This window comes from Hippocampus zosterae, chromosome 5 (genome assembly GCF_025434085.1).
Source record: "Hippocampus zosterae strain Florida chromosome 5, ASM2543408v3, whole genome shotgun sequence".
NCBI classification, from domain to species: domain Eukaryota; kingdom Metazoa; phylum Chordata; class Actinopteri; order Syngnathiformes; family Syngnathidae; genus Hippocampus; species Hippocampus zosterae.
The window spans coordinates 8009741-8031134 of NC_067455.1; the positions used below are offsets into that span (position 1 = coordinate 8009741).

Below are 21394 nucleotides of genomic sequence, written 5' to 3' on the forward strand. Positions count from 1 at the left end.
CATCGCGGTGGCTTGGCTAATGTGTCACGAATGCTTTGTTGAGTTACCTTTTTGCTTACATCTTCAAGCTGTCCAAAGACAACTACACAACATTACATCTATAGAAATAAAGAAATAGATCTATGACAAGAGTTGTTCCAAAATCAATCACTTTACTCGGGTTGCAAAATAATGGAGATGTTCAAAGTTACAAACTTTGCATGGAAATGAATGGAAATGCGTGGGAATAAATGAGGAATTTTCGAAATTGCAGGTAAGGGAAGTGTTTTGTTGAGCACACTTCATGTACAAGACCATTACATTAAGGTGACTTAAATACAGCATCAGTCAAGATGAATTAAGAGTTACCATGCAAGTGGTGATTAAAATAAAATAACGGATAAATACATGAGAATGCTGGACTAAACAATGCTTTCAGCCCAGATATAAATGAACTGACCATTTGAGCAGACCTGGTGTATTCAGGCAGTTCGTTTCACAGGTGAAGACCATAATAATTAAATACTTCTTCATGTTCTTTGCTTCTGGTTCTGGGAACACACAATAGAGTTCCAGATAACCTGATTGAAGCTTGATTGATGATTATTTTTTAAGACACGGAAAGACACTTACAGTCATCTAGTGGAATGAAAATCAAAGCATGAACACGGATTCTATGTGTCTTGTTGAGACAGAAAGGCCTTAAATCGAGCTATGTTTTTCAGTGGTTGTTCAAATTCAAGTCTGAGTCAAGAAAGAACACCCTTAATTTGAGCTATGTTTTTCAGGTGGTAATAGGCAGATTAGTAATAGATGGTAAAGTGGTTGTGAAAATGCAGGTCAGAGTCAATAATTACACCAAGATTTCCGGTTTCAAGGTGAGTGCTGAGCTTGGATCTTTCATATTTGGGGCCACTTCTGTCTCATTTGGATTGAGCCGGAGAAAATTCTGGACCATCCACTAATAGACTTGGTGAATACACTTAGATAATGTAAACAAAGGACTGTTGTCATATGAAGACAGTGAAATGTAAAATTGCGTGTCATCCGTATGACAGAAGACGTTGTAGTGCTCCATAATCTGAGTAAGGGGAAGCATGTAGATATTAAACAGTAATGGTCCAGGAATGGATTCTTGTGGAACCCCGCATGTGATCTTATTTTGCTCACTCATGACTACCAGTTGAGACAAAGTACCGGTATTCCTTGTCTTGCAAGTACTGGAAGCCTTTCGCTTGAATATAGATGGGCACAATTGATTTTTCAGCATAATTCTAACGAAAACAACAGGATTTCATGCAAGTAGTGGTAGGCTAATTTGATTTAGGAGTTCCCCAATTTACAAATATTTTGAGGTACCAGCTGTAGCTTTATCGATTTATTTTATTTCTTTATTTTGGATCATGTATTTTTGCTTTGCGTTCCAAGTCATATGAGGTTCAAGCAAACTTCAGATATGCCGCCGCTCTCGTGAAATGGAGAGAAAAAATGGAGCAGTTACAGTAAGGTTCTGCAGTGCCTTCACATGTGGGCAAGTAGATGACAAAATTATGTATGCTTAAATATGATACATTTCCATTCAATTACCCTCAACTCCTAATTAACTCCTATGTTATTGTATAACCTGTTGTAACGACATTGCATATTTGAGGATTTAGAGTGCAACAACTCAATAGGTGTGTACGTTTCAAAGACTAGAAATTAAATAAAGGTCTCAAAGGATTAGGCCGCAGGGGTAGTGCACTCCGGTTCCTCGAGAGCTGTATCCTGCCTTTTTTAGATCTCTCCCTACTCCAACATACCTAATTCAATTCATCATGATCATTTCAGACTTTGACAGAGCTTGCTGATGATTTGATTGCTGATCGTTTGAATGAGGTGTGTTGAAGTAGAGAGAGATCTCAAACAGGCAGGATATGGCTTTTGAGAATGCCTGAGTTCCCTACCTCTAGATTAGTGTGTACTAAAACACTCACGTTTTGGCGGGGTTGGGTGTTTGCAGAGTGAGAGGAGCTCACCACCGCTATCAGGGCGCTACTTTTCCGAACTTGAAAAACACAAAGGTGGAAAACCGGTCTCAAAACAACTATGGTTTGGATTAAGATGCTAAAACAGGCATTGTTGGGTTGGCATAGGGTGCACAAACTTTGTCTTGGTATTGAAGGGGGTGCAGGTCTTTAAAAGTCTGGTAAAGACTGCTATAGGCTGATCATTAGTGCACACGCAATCATTTTCAACATAAACCCGAACTGACATTTAATTATGTTGTGTAGGTACCCTGGCGTGACAAAAGTCACACGACTTGATGTTTTTGTGTTGTCTTTCTCCTCCTCATGCAGGGCCCCACAATGTCCAGTGAAGTGCAGAGACCGGACGACAGCCCCAGCACCAGCGGTGGCAGCTCGGACATCGAGCAGCGCGAGTCGTCTGTACCGACCGAACAGGAGCGCGAGCAAGCGCAGCCCAAAAAGAAGGAGACAAAGATCTCCAGTAAAACCGCTGCTAAACTGTCGACGAGTGCCAAGAGGTAAGACCCACCCCCCCTCTCCCTACCAGCACCTCTTCCTACCCCCGTCCTCCTCTTGTGTGGGGAGTACACTGGGTTGTTTGCTAAAATGGTGCCTTAAGGGTGTGAAGCTGTGTAAAAACCACTTTAGTCCCCAAGGCATTGTCATTTCAAGCATGCCTGCTTTTCAGCGAGAGTATAAACCTTCTTTTGAATGGAAATAACACACGCACGCACCCATGAATGGCGCTTCATTTTAAAACAACTTGTTAAAACACAATTTTTAAAGTATTCTTTCGCATTTGTTGTCATTCTCTAGCTGTCAAGAAGTATGAGACTATCTTGTAACAGCACTTTAAGGACTTGCTCACACACGTCTTGAAATAAGAGTCCGAGCGTGCTTGCTTCAAATAGTTTTGGTCACTCTCAAGTGAAATGCGAAAGCAAGTGAAAGCTTTGATTGTGCCAAGGCATATTCGACATTGGAAGACTCAAGGCAGTCGGCTGAACAAGAATATCAGACTTGAAAGCCAAAAGTAGGTCCACCGGGCTTGAAAGCTTCGAGTGGCCTTCGACTCAGAGACGTTAGGCTGCAATTCAGTTGATGTCGAGCGACTAACCGTGCGTGTTGCTTTCTTTCTGAATGATGTTCTGATCACATCGGCGTCATCGCGCGCAGTTTTTGGCACACATGAAATTGTCCTCGGCGAAGATGATGTGACGAGGACTGGCTCGCCATTTGATCCGACATCTGTTTTGAAACTACACGTCAGCAGATGGACATGATTTGGATTTGAGGTTTGATCATGACAATAAAATTGCATCGTGACGCAATATTTGACAAGGTAGTCCATTCTTGCGGTTTTGTTTTCAGTAATTAACGTTCCTGGTGTAATAAGAAGTGAACAGCTGTTGATACAAACAATAATAAAACCAAAGAGGACTTTTAACTTGGATCAAAGAAATGACTTGCACATGGTAAAACTGGGCGCTCTGAATGTGAGCTTTGTTTTCAAATGCTTGCTTTTATGTGGTGATTTGAAATTGCTTAAGCTGTGTTGTTTTGTCATTTCACTGTTTTGTTTGATCTTTTTACCACAATTTTCTTGATTTTTATTTTTTATTTTTATTCCATTTGTTCTTTTCATGTTTTCATTATATCTGTGTAAAGCACCGTGGCTTTGCCTTATACAGTATGTGAATGGTGCTGTGCAAGTGTATACAGTACTGTATTTGCCTTTCCTTGCCTAAATGTTATCCATCCACCCACCTATTCAAGCCAATGTTGCCTTCTGGTACATTTTACATCTCAGTTTTACTGTCACTTAAAAGGACATTGTTCCAAAACGTCCTGAAATCCCATCCATCCAGGTCGGTGTTGTTTTCACAATAAGAAATAAGAAAACCTTTATTAGTCTCGCAATGGAGAAATTCTCGATTCACAGCAGCAAAGTTATGAAAGGAAGAAGTAGAACAACAAAATATAGGAGCTGCTGGAAAGGCAGCCACTCACGCGGCGCCATTTAGAAGTCAAAATAACACAGCACAACACATAGGACACAGGCAGTCGTGCAGTCCTAAATCACAATGTTGCCCTCACAAGACCACTGAGATGTTTTCCAAATGTCTTTAAGATCCATCTAGACACCCGTCCATGCATTGCCTTCACGGAAAGTTTGAAATCATAATTTTCCCTGTCACAAAAACAACAGCGATTGTTGCAAAAGACATTCGAATGGATTTTACCTCACCTGATGAGTAAAGTATCTGTCGATCCAGCCCTCTATGAGTGTATTCACTTTGGAGTTGTTGTCAACAAAACAATAAGCTCAAACACAGCACATGTATCCGTTTAGCTTTTCTGACAACTCTATTCACAGTGTTGAGTGCATACCTGATGGAAAGCCACGAAAACTAACACCAAAATGACTTTTTTGTTTTTCTTCCCAGGATTCAGAAGGAGCTGGCTGAAATTACATTAGACCCTCCTCCAAACTGCAGGTGAGCTGCTCTTATCTGCTCCCTGATGATTGCTCTGCTGATGTACAATGCTGCTGGTTTTGTGTGTGTGTGTGTGTGCGCGCGCCTTTTTCACAGTTATGGCTGCAGTGAGAGCGTAGAAAAAAGAGCTACGGTGTCACCTTTTAAAAGCAGTTTCCATTCTTGTATGCCCCCCTCCCCCCCACCTCCTCTCTTCGGTGCAGTCAATGCTTATTGTTTGATGTTTACTCTCTCTCGGACCTTTTAAGGGCGAGAGATGTTACCGGCGCGCCACATGCGGCGGATCCGTCATCCCCCTCGGGGATGCCGCGAAGGACGGAGCTGTTTTATCAGCTTCCGTGACGCCCTCATTGATGCCGCCTTTGTTGGTTTAGTTTGGTGAGATGATGATGGTGGTGGTGGTGGTGGTGGTGGTGGTTTGTTTATTTATTTATTTATTTCTGGCTTCGGTCCTCAGGCGCCAGTTTTTAGTCGTCTGACCGTTTACTGTCTCGTCTATGGCGGGAAACACAAAGACAGCGGTTAATGGGATTAATCAAAGACACGGCGATGCCTAAAAATATGCATGGCAGTGCATGTCTCAAAGATAATTAGCCTGAAGTGGTTGCCATAAATGTCCGTTCGGGCTTCATTGTCTTTGATATATTCTGAATCATTTGCAAGACGCATCAAAGACACCAAATCACAATTTAAGGAGACTTTATTGTTGTTTCAAGCGAATGTATTGATGTTTTCTGGCTTTTCACCTGGGGTGCCAGTTAACAGTTGTCTTGCCAGTGACTGCCTTGTTTACAGTGTCAAATTGCTTTTTATCAAATCATGGCTATAGATTTCAGCAATGCATTGAAACTGGGCATGTTGGCAGTGATGAATTACTCTTTGATATATACAAAAAAATGTACACCAGGTTCTCATTGATTTATTTGCAAACAATAGGGGGGGTCCGTTGGGTGTGTTTTGGGTTGGGGAGAATGGTGATGTCCTCTGACTTTGTTCGTGTGGTGCCATTTTGTTGTCATTTGGCCACTGACGGCCTTCTTCTTGCCGGGAAACCAGAAATAGTTTCACCGCAGCTTCATCAAAGAAACAACGCTGTATACAAAATGAATGTCGACAAAAAGCGCAAAATATTACGACGTATCAAGGACACAATCATTGACGTGATGTGTACCAAAACACACACAAACACTTTTCAGAGACTCAGCATTTGACTCTGACTTTTGGGTTAATTGAACAAGATATGCTTCGGTCTTTACGTTCAATTATTCGAGGATGGACTCTAATCTATTTTAGACCCCCCCCCTTTCTCCCGCTTTTTTGAAAATAAAACTAGGTTGCCTCACATGAAGGATTTGGTTTGGGAAGTCATTTGAAAGTAAAATAATCGCCAGAGGAGATTTTGCAGTCTTGGGGAGGGGGGGGGATAGTTGCTCGGGAAACAATTAAGCTTCCTCAAGATAATCCCTTTACGTGTGTGGGGGTGGGGCGGGGGTTCGTGTTATAATTACTCTGCGGTAATATATGTGACGACAACAGTGGTGATGGAGAGGAGCGACATTTTCTCAGGCACTCGTTTAGTATGCTGTTCACTTTCCGCTTTTTTTTCCCCCCCCGGACCGAGCTCACTTGAAAGGTTATTCATTTGAGCGGCTGCGACAAATGGAGTCACAGGCTGTTGGCCTTCTTCAGGAGGCAGGAAGGAGAGCGGCGCTAAAGACATCCACTTGGGTGCGTTCCACAAACGCAGCACCGGCCGGGTGGGTGGAATGGTGGGAGGGTATGGGCTGGGGGGGCCACTTGATTTATGTCATCTCCACTGCCGTGCCTGCCACCTCGTTACCACACTGTCTTCAGTTTAATCTGCGGAGAGTTTCACCTTGCCTTGTTGTGCAGATGCGTCGTTATTTAATGACGTGGATGCGCTCATTCAGTGGGTCGCCACTGTTGTCACGCTGAAAATCATATTTTCCTGTTGTTAAAAAAGTCATGACTCTAATAGAAGAGCCATAAAAGAAAATGTGTTTTGGAAGACATGTGGTGTTTGTGATTGATCTTTAGTGACCCCTGCAAAGTTTTTTGTATTTTTTATGGGTTTTTACAGAACAGTAGATAGACATTTATATTATTGAACCAATCCCTACTTATTTGCGTAAATCCACGCTTATTCGCACTGTTTTTTTTTTTTAAAGCCAATTGCTTTTGTCCTTTTTGTTTCCCACAGCATTTATAAGGGAGCATCACTTATTGACCGATTTTTGCTGTTTGTGGTCTAGCCCGGGTTTGGATCAGATTAAATGTGTTTTTAAGTTTGGCAGAAGGTAACGAAAAGAAATGCTCTTTTTTTTTTAATGTGGTCAGAAAATCGGGTGGGTTTGGAACGTGTCACCTTGTGCCTGTTTGATGTTTTTTGTGCTCTTTTTAAAATGCCCTACGATGCCACAAAATGGTGCCAATGCCTTGGCTATTGGAAATTACAAATCGGTTTGAAGGAAAAAATTGCTGAAGCGATGCATCTTGACAGTTCTAAGATGCCTGTTGGGGAGGAGCTACGTTTAGCTTGGGTCATTCGCGAAAATTAAGGAGAGTCCTCACCGCATGTGAATGTACTCGTGCACGCCCGGTGCTCTAAATCGAATCATCTATAAGCCATTTATTTTTAAGGGTGATGTTATAAGATGAGTCTGCGGTTATAGTTTCCGTTATTGATGGCTTACACAAGTCATATAGGCAGTTGTAAACATTTTAGGAATGACAGTCCGTCAATTACTCGCAGGTTTCTGCATTTGCGGAAGGTCTGTTTTCTCAGCGTATGGCGACGCTTTACTCAAACTGATTGTTATTATTAAAGCTGATGTCCTTAAACAGTGACAGAAGGAAACCTGGGAGTATTTGATTTGGTCATTATTCTCCGTTCTCACACCTACCGATGCAAATGGAGCTACGTTTCTACTAGAGATCCCACATGCACGTGTGTCGTTGTCATTTTAGGGTTAATTAAACGTCCCCTTCGACAAAGAGGAGCTGCCATCCAGCAGGCCGCGTTGTCGCCTCTTGTATTATGCGTCTCATCCTACACGGGGTTTCATTCTTCGAGTGGAAGGAGTCATCGTGTGATTCGAGTGAGGCAGATCAAGCGACATCCTCATAGAAGGCGACAGCAACGCATTGAACGTCATTGCGTCAGAGCCGCAGGATCCAATTCAACTGTAGTAGGCGTCAAAAGGCAATACTTTAGTAATAACCCAACTCGTAGCCCACTAATCCGGCTCTGATGAATATATGAGTCAATCCATCTCCGCGTCTACCCCGTGGAGACGGTGCTCGCTTTTGATTGATGCTGCAACAGAGTGCTATGAATGTTTATTATTGGGCTTGTATGCTCCGATCTGTTTTTGATATTATTTTTAGTTAATTGCCGAATGAAACTGGAGGCTATTTCACACAGAAATCCTGCAAAATTTGCCAGACGGAGACAGATAATTAGATGACACGGGCGTCTGGTGCGTCGAACAGCAACAAATGCTGTCGGCAACACGGAGGGAGAAATGTATTAACTGCCGGCCGGGTGTTAAACTTCACACTTCTGTTTGGCATTCCCTCACTCACAGGGGTCGACCCGCTTCTCTTCCAGGTCTCATAATACCTCAAATTGCAAACAAATTTCAACCGACTTTAATTTCCATATCTTTGTGCAAAAACTGGATTATTTTTTTGTCCACATAGGGGCTATTACGGCTTTGATTGAACTCGGAATCCAGTCAATTCACAAGTCGACTTCCACAAACAATAAATATTTTTGCAATTAACACAAAAACCCAGCAAAGGTTTGAATTTGCCACAGCCTAATTAACAACTACAATTACGATCGGAAAGCTTCCGTTGCTTTCATATCGGGATCCAGCAATCAAATAGTTCAAAAATCGATAATTCTGTCCATCATCCCAAATGGATGGAAATTTATTTTGCTTTACTAAGCAAAAACAAAAAAATGTGCATTTGAGGTGAGATATTTGTCCTCACATTCTACATTGTATTAGCTGTAACTTTCATTTTGTATGGTTTTAAAAGGCGAGGCCTGGCCCGTTGATTGACGTCGACATCAGCGAGTAAAATCGAGTTGGCTGTTGTGACGTCTGGTTAGTAGCTGGCCGGTAACTAACTATGAGCTACCCCGTTTGTTGCTGAGTGCCTGTGCGTCAGCTTTTGCCATAGAAAAATGTCAACGCCAGAGGGAATTGTGTGGATTACCGCCACCTATAGGACCGGAGTGCAACAGCATGTTGTCTGACAGACATTTTGGCCTTGCTGGAGATTTTCACTCCACCGTTATTTCTTTCGTTTTTTTGCAGTTTGACATGCAGTTGAATACAGAAAAGCCGCTGCTCTCTATTTTAGATTCCAGTCAGGGGTGTTTCAGTTATCTCCCACATCTGTTGTCCTGTCTCCTCATTTGTTATCTCCTCACTTGTCACGTCCCCCTCCTCTTTCATCTCCTGCTGCGTTTATCAGAAGACGCGTCGGATTTAAGTCGTTAGTTTTCCCCGTTCATCACATCAAAGACACAGCAGGAGTCCTCCGCCGTCTCCCTCCACAGAGACGGTCGGGAAACGTTAGATGAGGCATTTCAGTCTCTTCACACAGTGATATTATTGTCTGTCGGTGTTTTGAATGAGCTTTTTTCAACTGGCACCCCAAAAAAAACTTTTGTGGAGAAAAAAAACATCCTTGAAACATCGCTGAGAGGTGTTAATGCCCCAGAGGAACAGGGAAATATGGCGGTTGGTCAAAAAAGTGAATTGCTGAATAATTGATGACACCCCCCCCCCCCCTGCTCTGCTCCTTTTTTCTTAGAGCACACTTTAAAGAGGAAAAATCATTCTATAAATGCCTCCCCTCCCATCACGTGTGATCAAGTAATTCTTTAGTATTAAGTAAGTATTTCTAAAAGTGTGTTTGTAAGCCGTTCAGAACACAGCCACAGCCAGGGTACCCTGTGAAACACTAACATGTCAAAACCAAAAGGTAAGCAGAGCTGCACTGAATTCTGTTGTAGTATGAAGGATGATATGAAAAGAAAATTTCAAATGTCAAAATAGAACATATCATCGAATGGAGATTTATGACATGAATAAAATTGGCCCAAGTTTATGACACAGGTTATTTCAAGCATAATTAATTAAGCCGGTGTTTATAACTATGCTCACATATTGCCCCTTCATAACTAATGGAGACCGTGTCATTGAATAAAATACAAAAATTCCTAATCACCTGTTAAACGCGCAAAAGCCCCTCTTTCAAGGGGCTTGTAAACCATTTCTGTGTTTGAAATTCCCGAATGGAGTAATCCGCGCGTCGCCTACAGCCTCTTGTCTGTGGTGAGTGTGAGTGAAATGTGTGTCAAGTTATGCATCCAACTCTCGCAGAATAACAGAATGCGCACTCTCGGTTGCACTCCTGAAACTATAAAGGAAGTGGGAACAGTCTTGCGTCCTGTTTGTAGATTAAAGTGGGGTGGAAATGAAGGAACAAGTGTCGAAATGTAGTGTGTGCTTGGGGCGCGCCAGCTATCGCCATGTGTGCTGAAAGGGTGCATGAAGTGCGCAATTGCTCACGTGCGCAGCTCGGAGGCAACGTCGTTCATAAGTGAAAATACTCTTCTCGTCTTTAACTCTTTCATTCCACAAGACGTACTTGTACGTCTTTTTAAAATTAGGCCCCTCCTACCAAGGACGTACTTGTACGTCTACGTCATTTTTTTTGCGTCACAGAGAGGAGGAGGGTCTGATGCAATCTGTGAATGAGAATAAGCCGTATGCATTGTAAATCATGTAAAAAGCGACCAGTAGGTGGCAGTGGTGCCTCACCTGATTGAAATGCACGGTTTTACAAAAAACTCTTTTTCTCTGTTTTTTTTTCCCCAGGAATCGCCATTTCCATGAAACTTACCCATTCTGTAATGCTGGTTGCTGAAGAATGGAAAAAGATAGAAACCTTTTTTTCCTGCAGAAAGATGAGAGTCCAATATTTATTTTGGTAGGCTCCATGTTTATTTAGCATTAGAACCAAATATTCTGTGGGCCTCGCAGGATCAATCAAAATCCAGTAAACCGCTGGGATTGAGGCGGTTGCTCTATTATAAATTGTTTGAAGTTGAGGAGGGATGACTTGTTTTTGGAGATATATTCTCTACATGCACCACATAGACTGATCTGCACCCCATTTAACAAGCGTTAAATGAAACAACAAACGAAAGTGGTTCTATTGGCTTTATTCTGATCGGCTTCCCAGCCACACTGCTTCCATCAGTAGAAGTCGCTTGCCTAGTCATAAGTGCCCTACCTGCACCCAGGTCATCATGCTAACGAAAGCCGTACTCATCATTGGCCGAACAGTATCTGAGGTGTGGTTCATGGTTGCTCACTTGCACCCCCTGATTTTGGGCTGACAAGAAATAGGAGATGAAAAGTATAATAATCATTCTTTAGTTGTTGGGGTATTTTGAGATTGAGACAGCTAGGAACTCTTTTATTGAGGGCATCAAATGCATAATATCCATGAACCCTGTGGGCTCTGTATGCTGGCCGTGTGTTGCCGTACTGCGCCAAGTGTTACGGCGCGGTGTCAGAAAGTGACACAAGGGGGTTGGGATGTTGGTCGGCCGGTTTTGTGATATGAATAAAGTTGTTGTTATCACACAGTTGGTGACTGCTTGTTTTTGGACATAACATTTTCTAGTGAAGATGGAGCTTCACTTCACTCTGCTGCCCTCATTCCTCGCCGCTGGCCCCGTTGCTATGAATGTTTTAAGACTAGAAAAGATCGTACTTGCCGGGAGCAAGTGACCCGAGGCTGCCCGCTGTTCTCATTTGCAACCGTCTTTTCATTCTCTCTGACCCAAGCAGATGTATAAAGACCGCTTTGCCTTATTGTTGGACATGTTGTCGCTCCACAGAGTGTTGTAAGCCGGTGACGGGAGCAGACAAAGGAGTTGAAAGTTATTTCAGGAATTCTCAAAAATTGAAGATGTCTTTTTGGCCGCAAACAAGCTTGAATGTGTTTGTAAAATTCAGCAGATGTGAAGGGTGAATTATGTTGTCTCTCAGCGGTTGCTTAACATGTTGGAGAAAGATACACACTCTATCACTCATGTCTCCACTTTCTGTCTTTTATCATCTCCGAGCAAGACGTGTTTTTTTCTGGGGGGGTTTTTGCGCTCATCCCATCCTCTAACTCGGGTAGGCAATTATTTTCTCCAGGGGCCAAATGAGAAGCTGAAAATATTGTGGAGTGCCGGGCTAAAAGTTTGAAATCTGCTCGGGTTATAGATTTTATTTCGACATTGAAATAAGTAAATGACATTGTTTACGGAAGCTGGTAAGAGCATGTTTTATTGTTCGATAATGAGAGAATTAGGTTGTTTCAGTGAAATAATGCAAAACAATGGTAACTGTGCAACATCTGTAACTCTTTTTTTAGTGCTTTCTGTGTTTCACTGCACATGAAGATACCACAATGTGTTTATCTGCCAGTTATACTGGAACACAACTCACATTTTTGTTCCAATTGCCAAACGATGCAGAAAACAAAAAATAGTAACCATGTTTCAGTGTTTTTTTTTTGGTATTTTTCTTGTTTTGTTCAATGAGATAAATCTAGCCACAGTTGAGCTTCAACAATGGCATCAAAATCAGGTTGAATGTTGGAGGTGGAGATGTGAAGCGCACATCATAGATGATCATCAGTGAGAGAGAATCCGTACCTGGATTTGGGAAACTTTTTTTTTCCTGCGGACATATTCATGCTACGGAGTCCACCAAGCACTCTAGCAAATTCCCCCTCCGAAAATAGGCTTACAGTTTTAGCGATTTTGTGGGATATCACATAGCTGGTCTTGGTTGGTGCTTCAAGGGCTGCGTGTAGCGTGGTAACATTTTTTCTTTTTTAGCTCGCAAATCTTCTGATATCTACGTTCTCAAGCACTCTGCAAAATTTTGAAAGTACCGTATTTTTCGCACTGTGAGGCGCACCGAAAAGTCTTCCATTTTCTTAAAAGCTCACAGCGCGCCTTAAGATTCGGTGCGCCTTAGGTATGGTCATTACGGGAATAGGTCGACCCCAAGATGGCTTCTTGCTGGACAGTGTTATAACTTGCTCTGGGTTCAGTAAACTGTGTCGCTGCATTATTAAACAGGTTTTTGTTGCAGCTCTGAAAAAAGGAGAGCTGTGATGTGTTTTTTTTAAACGCACACTTTATTAATGGTTTTCACAGTCTCAACAAATACAAGTACATCTTTGGCCGTCTCCGTGCCTTCCCTTCTTCCATTCGACTCGAGGCGTTCATGACCGCCTCCGAAAAACGTAAATTAACGTTCCTTCAATGAAAATACGAACATTGAAAATAATGCATCAGAACAGAAGATTATGCGAGGAAATCACAAAATAAATTATTTTGCCCCACGTCGGTTTTTATTTTGTGATTTACTCATTTGTAAATACAGTACACAACAAAGGAATAAAAAACAAACACTTTTGAGACAGTCCAGTCTCCTACATTTTACTGACATTTTAGCTCAAGAAAAATGCCCAAATAAATTCTGGAGTTTGGCTGTCGAATGTATTTTGTGATTTCCTCGCTAGATTTTCTGTTTTGAAGCATTATTTTCAATTTTCGTAGTTTAATTGAAGTAATTGTTAATTTACGTTTTTCGGAGGCGGTCATGAATGCCTCTCGAGTCGAATGGAAGGAGCGTAGCTCCATCTTGTGGCTACATTGTAGATTGTGTTTTATAATCCAGTGCATCCAAAAAATGAAAGAAAATTAAGAAATAGGCCATTCAATGAAGGTGCGCCTCATAATCCAGTGCGCCTTTTAGTGCGGAAAATACTGTAGCTTTTATTTTCTTAATTCCAAGCCCAATGGGCCTCAATGTTGGTCGGAGGGGGGAACCTTGTGAGTGACACAGCCAGCGTTGCTCTTCAGCGGCGGCGCCATCAAGCGCAGCAGGCGGCGTTGTCAATATTCATGACAGGGAGGAAGGGGGTGTGAGTTTCAGGAAAAGCTCCTGGATATTGAGTGGTGTTCGACGACCCGTGCGGCTCAACTACAGTGATTGTTGGCTGAAGGACGTGGAACAAAAAATCAAGCCAACACTGTTTGTGTTTGACCTCGGGTGATCGATTGGCGCTCTGTCATCGCCCTCACGTCCTTATGAATATTGATGAATCATATCCACCCTTCAGTCTGTGTGATTCCCCCATGTGACATTGACCTTTTTAGTGCTTTTACCCTTTGACTGCACAATGAGAGGCTTCAAAGAAGTATGCCTCAAAATCCGAAGTGCTTCCATCAAGGTGAACCCGAAGGGGGTGGGACGGGCTTTGTAGCTGAATTGTGCAAAATAAGCAGTGTCAAAAACTTCTTTTCACACAGAAGTCCTTCGTACTTACTGAATAGAAGCAGTCTGCATTTCATCGTAAGACCTGCAAAGGGGCGCTGAGGACATTAACGCATTCACTGCCAGCCGTTGGGCAGTACTATTGGCAATATCAGAAAAATAAATTGTGAATAATTGACGCCTTCCCTGAGGTTTACAATTGCCTATAAATGTTAAAAGACCGAACATATAATTTCATCTAAAAAATGAATCCCCCAAGACCACTTCAGCATTCTTCCTTCGTACCTGAGCAGAAAAGTTGGAAGATACGAGTTTCTGAACCAGAAACGGAGAATATGTTTCGAAACGGATCCGCAAAAAGACACATTTGCAAACACAAATGACAAATATGATGGATGGGGCTCACTGTACTGACAATTTAGCCAAATTCCTTTTTTTCTTTTTTTTCTCAGATTGTTTTCTCATTTGTGGATTGAAAGGGAAAAAAAGAGGGTGGAAAAAAATAGAAGTGAGTGGATGTTTTTATGACAAGAACCGATGTAAGTCAAATGTGATGCTGTAATGGAGCAAAAACATTGAAAAATACTAGCCAATAGCCAAAAATGACCAAGAACAAACTGTCATGGAAATGAAATAGAACCAGGCCTGAGCGATATAAAAAGTGCCGATTTGACAAAACTGTTATTATGTAAACATGCCTAAACGCAGGCGTAAGGGATCTGTTACTAGGCAGAGTATCAGCGGGAACAACCTCTCATGCCTTGTCAGTGTCGTGGATTCAGATAAAGGGTGAAAAATTTCTGGCTTAAAACAGAGCTGAACATATGGTCAACATGGACTTTTTTTTAAAGTCTCACACAGAGGGACCGTGTGTCTCTAACTTGTCCAGTTCATCATTCTTGACACAAATCCAGGAAAATCATTTTTTCTTTGTGTGGAAAAGAAAACATTAGCTCGTGTTGGAAGGAGGGCACACACACACACACACACACACACACACACACACACACACACACACACACACCCCTCTCGACACCAGCCAGAGTTTCATTTATCCCTAATGTTTTCCACTGCGCCACTCGTGCCTGATTCATGTGTGTCATTGAATCCTCGGCGTTCCCATTGTGGAGGTACTTTAGCGGTAAACATTTGTCCCAGGCCGTAAGAGATGGATGGCTTCACTCGGAGCATGAAACACGGGAGCACTGTGGACATTGTGCCATTACGCACGCTGGGATGACTTGTTTTTGGACATATACTCTCTGTTTATTATGATCCCTCAAAACCCGTCCGGATAAAACGGGTGTTATTTCCTTTCATTATTAAATCTATAGTGCTAGAAGAAGATGGTGACTTCATTAAACTCATTGATTAACCCTTTCGTGCACCCTGCAACCTGATAACATGATAAGCTGTCCACTGTAGTAACCACTGTCCCTGAAAGGGTTAAAATAAAAGCAAATGCGGCTTCACACGGTGGTCGAGTGGTTAGCGCGTTGACCTCACAGTGCAGAGGTACCAGGTTCGATTCCAGCTCTGGCCTTCCTGTGTGGTGTTTACATGTTCTCCCCTGGGCCTGCGTGGGTTTTCTCCGGGTATTCCAGTTTCCTCTCACATTCCAAAACCATGCATGGCAGGCTAATTGAACACTCTAAATTGTCCCTAGGTGTGAGTGTAAGCGCGGATGGTTGTTCCTCTCAGTGTGCCCTGCGATTGGCTGGCTACTGGTTCAGGGTGTCCCCCCGCATACTGCCCGAAGACTGCTGGGATAGGCTCCAGCACACACACCCCCCGGCGACCCTTGAGACGATAAGTGGATCAGAAAATGGATGGATGGATATCTTTTGCGAAAAACAATAATATTACTGCTCATTAATAAATGCGCTGCGATGCTCAATTTGTATTTTGGGGGAAACACCATCTTTTTTATGTACTTGCTCAACATTACAAAACAAATGTCACTTCTCTTGTGAACAGAAAGTATCTATGATGTGAGTGACACACACCAAAAGGAAGCACTGTCATGGGGCACAGTGTTGACTTGAAGTCAATATGGTCCTGCATGTTGTGGCTTGTTTCAGAATGAGAGCAGCGAGACGGGAGGAAGTAGAATTTTGGGGGGGGGTATGAGGCCACGCTCCTCGATCTCATTTCATAGAGAGATCTACTAAAGATGATGTCATGTCATTTCCACGCGTAACGAATGAGCCAGCTGCCTCGTTGAATTATTGCCATCACCACAAACACTACTTTATGCTTCATGCAAGATTCAGTTAAAGGTCATATTAGAAAAATCTGAATACATTTATGTGAAATAATTTGATAATTAACTCAGTTCCAGATTTGTGATTCACAATTTTATGGATTTTCTTTTCTATTTTTTATTTTTTATTTTTTGTACAGTTTGTAACTGTCTCCTGTTTATTTTGGGGTGTAATTCCAGTGTTGACCATCATTTTTGTATGACGCTCTAAATTTAAAACAAACGATTTCAATTTCTGCATAGTTTTTGCTGAAGATAGATATACGCTTTGGGCTGTGCAATTAATCGAAACTCAAGTGCGATTACTATGCTCAACGATTACAAAGTTAGGATCCATCCTTCCATCTATCCGTTTTCCAATCCGCTTTATCCGCTTTATGCCAAAGTATATCCATATGCAATATATAACCTGTCCTTTAAAAAATGTCTTTATGCGATATAGCCTGTCATGAAAAGTGAGCGGTGGCGCTAAAAGTGTTATCAACACTCGCAACATTCTCTCGTAAAATGTAGCGTCGGTCGCGGCTTGCCGTCGTAACCGCCATCTCGCGCCGACCTTGCCCCCTTCCAAGGCGGCTCATTGAAATAAGACGGCATTAAAAACTCGGCCGGAGGAAACATTTTTTTTTCTTTTTGCCAAGCAGATGTTTTTTGCGCAAAAGTTCCCGAGAAGTAGTCAAGCGGGCAGTGGTGATCATTTCCATATATATGGAGTGACCTTTTCGTTCCCAGGATGCATTGCAGCCGCCGTCGCATTTGCTGGTTTAATGGCGAGCGGCCGCTCATTTCCTCGACGCAAATGTCAAAAGATAAACTGTTGAGGCCAGCTAATCTACGTTCACATCTAACGCCGTGAGGGCCGCAATGAGACCATTCACGCTATCATCATCACCATGCAGGTCAAGTTAGTATCATATTCTGTCGGTCTCCAGGGTACAAATAGATATTTTCCAAGCATATTTACCCTGAGATTGTGTCATAGAGCCAAGAAAGATGAAGCTATCACGTCTTCGCCATTGTTGGTCACTAGTTCGTCAACAGGATCTTGAGGGCTAGCAGCAACGAAGAAAGATAACAAATTCAGGTTCATTTAAATTATGTTTAACCGAAATTGTAATCACGTTTTACATTGTATCTTAACTTTTCTCTTCGCTGCACTGCTTCTAGCATGTGAGGATGTTAGATTGTTTTGTCCAGTTAGCATTAAGCTAGCAGACTTTTATGAGACGAAATAATAGGATTTGGTTGATCATCCAAAAATGTACTGTAACCGCGCCCCACAAGTTGAGAATCACTGCTTGCAACTTGATTACAAATGTTCTCATATCACTGGTGCTTTGGCAACGGTATCCCCCCGCTATAAACGGGGGTTCACGTTCACCGAAATTGCCACGCCCCTTATTTGTTACATTGGAGAACTTTGCCTTTTATTTTTGCTTTGTAAACCCTGCATGTGGTAGTCGTCCAATTAGGGCTGCAATCATGGTAGTTTAGATTGGCGTTACCAAAGTAACCTTGGCTTTTACCCCCCCACATGACTTCGTGTCAATTTCCCTTTTAATCTATTTTGTCTCGTCTAATGTAGCAGGAGTCGAACAAATAACGGCCCGTTTTCATGCATTTCAAACAAATTTAATCACATGCCAATTTGCTGAAGGATATCATGTGTGATCCCAGTTGGAACAACAAATATTCAGTGTTGTAAAATCATTTACCTTTCAGTAAAGTAAAGCCTCACTTTGTCGGAGCAGCAATATTTGAATGTGAATGTGTTCACACAGAGCTTTTGAGGACAGCCGCACACAAATAAAGCCATTATCTGCATTATTTACTCTTCCGGCTCGTTTCCCCCCTGTGGCCGCGCCGTCTCATAATGGCGCCGCCACTCTCTTCACATCTCCTTTCCCAGCTTTGACGCTAATATGAGAAGAGCTTTAATGAAGCAATCGTCTTTCAGCGTTAACCGTGAAGAGCCCCGCCGCCAATTAGCATGCGGCTACGTAGGGCAGAGGTGATGCAAATGACGCTATTTGTTGTTGGTTTTTTTTTTAGGGCGCCGTTTTAAAAATGGTGTCTTTGTAGGTGCCAATCTCTGGATGTTGTTTTACACAATGTACGCATCGGCACTTATTGGGGGCGGTGCCGTTAGTGTCCTCTTTCACGCCCACCCTTCCCATTTTAACATCCCCCTGTCCATTTTGGAGAAAATGTGAATTTCATGTGTGTCTTCTGATTGTGAAAATATGGTACTTTATTTCATAGACAAAGTATCACAATGTGCTTCACATAGTTACAAAACAACATAGAAATGCAACATTAAAAAGCAAAAGAATTTAAGACATTTAAAAAAACTGAAGAATGTAGGTCCTGTTAAAAAAAAGTCAAGAAATAAGTGGTTTACTAAACTTACCAAAAAAAGAACATAAGCACAACAATTTTGGAAAACAGAAATACTCTAAAAGACCTTAATCATAGTTAAGGGGGAAACGGTTGTTTTTAACCTAGATTCAAAAACATTTACACTGACAGATGACTTCTGTTGACAGCTTATTCCATTTGCATGTAGCATAACAGATAAATGCTTCTTCACCATGTTTGCTTTGAATTCTGGGCTCCACAAATTGATCGGAGTCTGATGAACTCTGAACCCTACTGGATTTATATTCCATGACCAATTCTTTAAAGTATTCCGTACCTGAGCCATTCTGTGATTTTAGAGACCAGTAGCAGAATTTTAAAATGTATTCTACAGTTGATTGGGACCCAGTGTGAAAGCCTTAAGGACTACAGTCATGTTCTGATATTTTTCTTCCGGTCAGAACATGAGCTGCAGCATTGTGAATGAGCTGCAGGTGTTTGATGCTCCTCTGAGGAAGTCAAGTCGTGCAACCATTACAATAATCAAGTCTACTGGAGATAAAAGTGTGGATAACGTTATCCTGGGCTGCTTGCAACTTGCAACTCTGCTATTTTGTTGTGTGTCATGTGACTGTCTATTCTCACTGCTGTTCACATTCATGGCTCTTATTTTTCATCTCTATTGATGCATCCACTGTAGTCCTTCATCATTCGTAGAGCAGGGATGCATTTATGTGCCTCCTTCGTTGTCCTTTTTTAAGCGAGCTACAACAAAGATTCCGGCGAAATAAGCAATTCTTTATCACCTCCTCGGCATCTGGGTCGCCGTCTGACGCAGCGCAAACACCGGCCTCTGGCTAGAGCTGAATAATGCTCAGCGTCTATCATTACCCTGCGCATGCATCAGCACATCGTGACTCTCTCACCACACACACGCACACTCGCACGGTGTCAGAAAAGTGTGTTTCATGAGTATACCCCTCATGACCCGACACAAAGAAGCAGGCTCACATAACAACAACAATGTTGTAGTCGCTCTCGTTTGATGTAGTTCTCTCGATAATTCCTGGTAACGCTCCGGGCTGCTTGATTCTAAACATTTGCTTTGCGTTTTCTGGTGACGCGTACGTCTCCAAAGTCAGCAGGATGTGACGCGGGAATCATCTTCAAAACTGAATTGTTTCCACTCAGACTACAAAAGAAAAAAAATCTGTGCAATTGATCTAAAGCAGTTGCTGTTTCGGTAATATTTCTAATGGCAGGATTGATCCTCAGTGCCTCATTTGTATCTTCCCTTCCTACCTTTTATTGTCTACGCTGCAAAAAGTGCACAAAAAAATTAACAGAGTAATTAATTGCTTAATTTCAGCAAAATTATCTGCCAATAGCACAGTAATATTTTACTTTCTACTTTTGTTTCTCTTACACACTACCTACTTATCCACTCTGGTTTTAGATGATCATTTCTAGCCTGGGGATGGGGTTTGAAGGAAAATTCTGGGTTTCAAATCTGCCTCATGTCTTCAAATTTTGGATTTCAAATTGCAGGTTTGAAGGCTGGACAATTACAAGTGAAACGATGGCTCTAAACGATGACTCGATTTTTAAATGTAGTAGTCAATTTATTTGCTAACTAATGGATTAATTTATTATTTTTGGCACATCCAGTGACAGCACTAAAAAGACTACATAACAGTAATAAGCACATTCTTACAAGAGCTGCTGCGGCCGCAACGGTCAACATGCAGACTGGCTCGCGGTTAGCCAGCCAATGGGCCAGCTGCTACCAAGAGAGCACAACAGCCAATTTCTACTTTTTTTCGCCGAAATCCATGTCACTCACCAGACATGGTCTGACCGTCGACCACGCACATTCAGTCCCGAAATGTTGTCGTGCGGAGCATGAGAATGGCGACTACCAGTGGAGGTCAATAAAACCTGCACCTGACATGCGCATTTTGTTTCACAATGCAAAATCAATTTCAATCTGATTGATTAATCGGTAATCACATGAAAAAAAATACTTCAAAAATATTACAGGTTTTGCTGCAGAAAGTGTGTTGGCGTAACGGTTGTTCGAGGGTTTCTAATGACAAAAACATCAATGCTAATTAAAAAAACACCCCGTCTTTGTTGGTGGTCCGAGGTGGGAGGAGGCGGACCCCGGCTGTCAGAGCACCTTCCCTCCTGAGCATAATGGTGGCGGACAGGACCTCGGCGAGAATCCCGCCCGCTAATGCATCCCAGACCCTTGAAACAAATGACCCAAATAGTCAGTGAATCAAGGCATTTGGCTGACGGCAGCAGCGCAGATGCAAGAGCTGCTTGCTCAGAAGCTTCTCACAGGCGTCCGCGGAGGGAGGACGCCAGCTGCACCCTGGGAAAGATTTACACCCACAGGACACTCCATTAGGTACGCCTGCAACCAGACCTGCACCGAAGAGACAAATCACAAGCCGAGTCTTTCCAAAGATAATCTTGCTCAGTTTGACGATCAATACCGACTCATGGCAAACGCAGTGCCGCTTTCATTGCTTTCCACACATGCACTCTGGCCTTCATTCGAAATGGCCTCGACACTTGAGCTGTGAGGGAAAATGTTTGTCCTTTTGCCATCTTCATCATCGTCACCCTGATCATCATAATGTTGTATTACTGTCAATTGCTGGCTCGTGTGTTACTTTCAGCTGCCTGTCTGACTCTCTATCCGCCTTTCTGTCCATCCAAGCATCTTATTCCTGTTATCTGTCATTCAAACATCAGTCGATTTGTCTATCAACCGTCTATCCATCTGCATTTATTTCTCACATGTCCATCTCTCCACCTACCAGTCTATCTGCATCATCTATTCATCACCTATCGCCCACCTTTGCCTGTCTAACCAGCTGTTTA

At 42.4% G+C, this 21394-nt stretch overlaps 1 protein-coding gene across 1 annotated transcript in view; it reads left to right on the top strand.

Annotated features, from left to right (window-relative positions):
* The window catches only part of LOC127601063 (ubiquitin-conjugating enzyme E2 E2), a 29441-nt gene that overhangs the window by 950 nt on the left and 7097 nt on the right, over positions 1-21394 (top strand). Inside the window, exons 2-3 of the mRNA XM_052066050.1 lie at positions 2319-2506; positions 4436-4486. Of these exons, the coding sequence (XP_051922010.1) occupies positions 2328-2506; positions 4436-4486 (230 nt within the window). The 5' untranslated portion in view covers positions 2319-2327. The remainder of the gene's footprint in view (positions 1-2318; positions 2507-4435; positions 4487-21394) is intronic.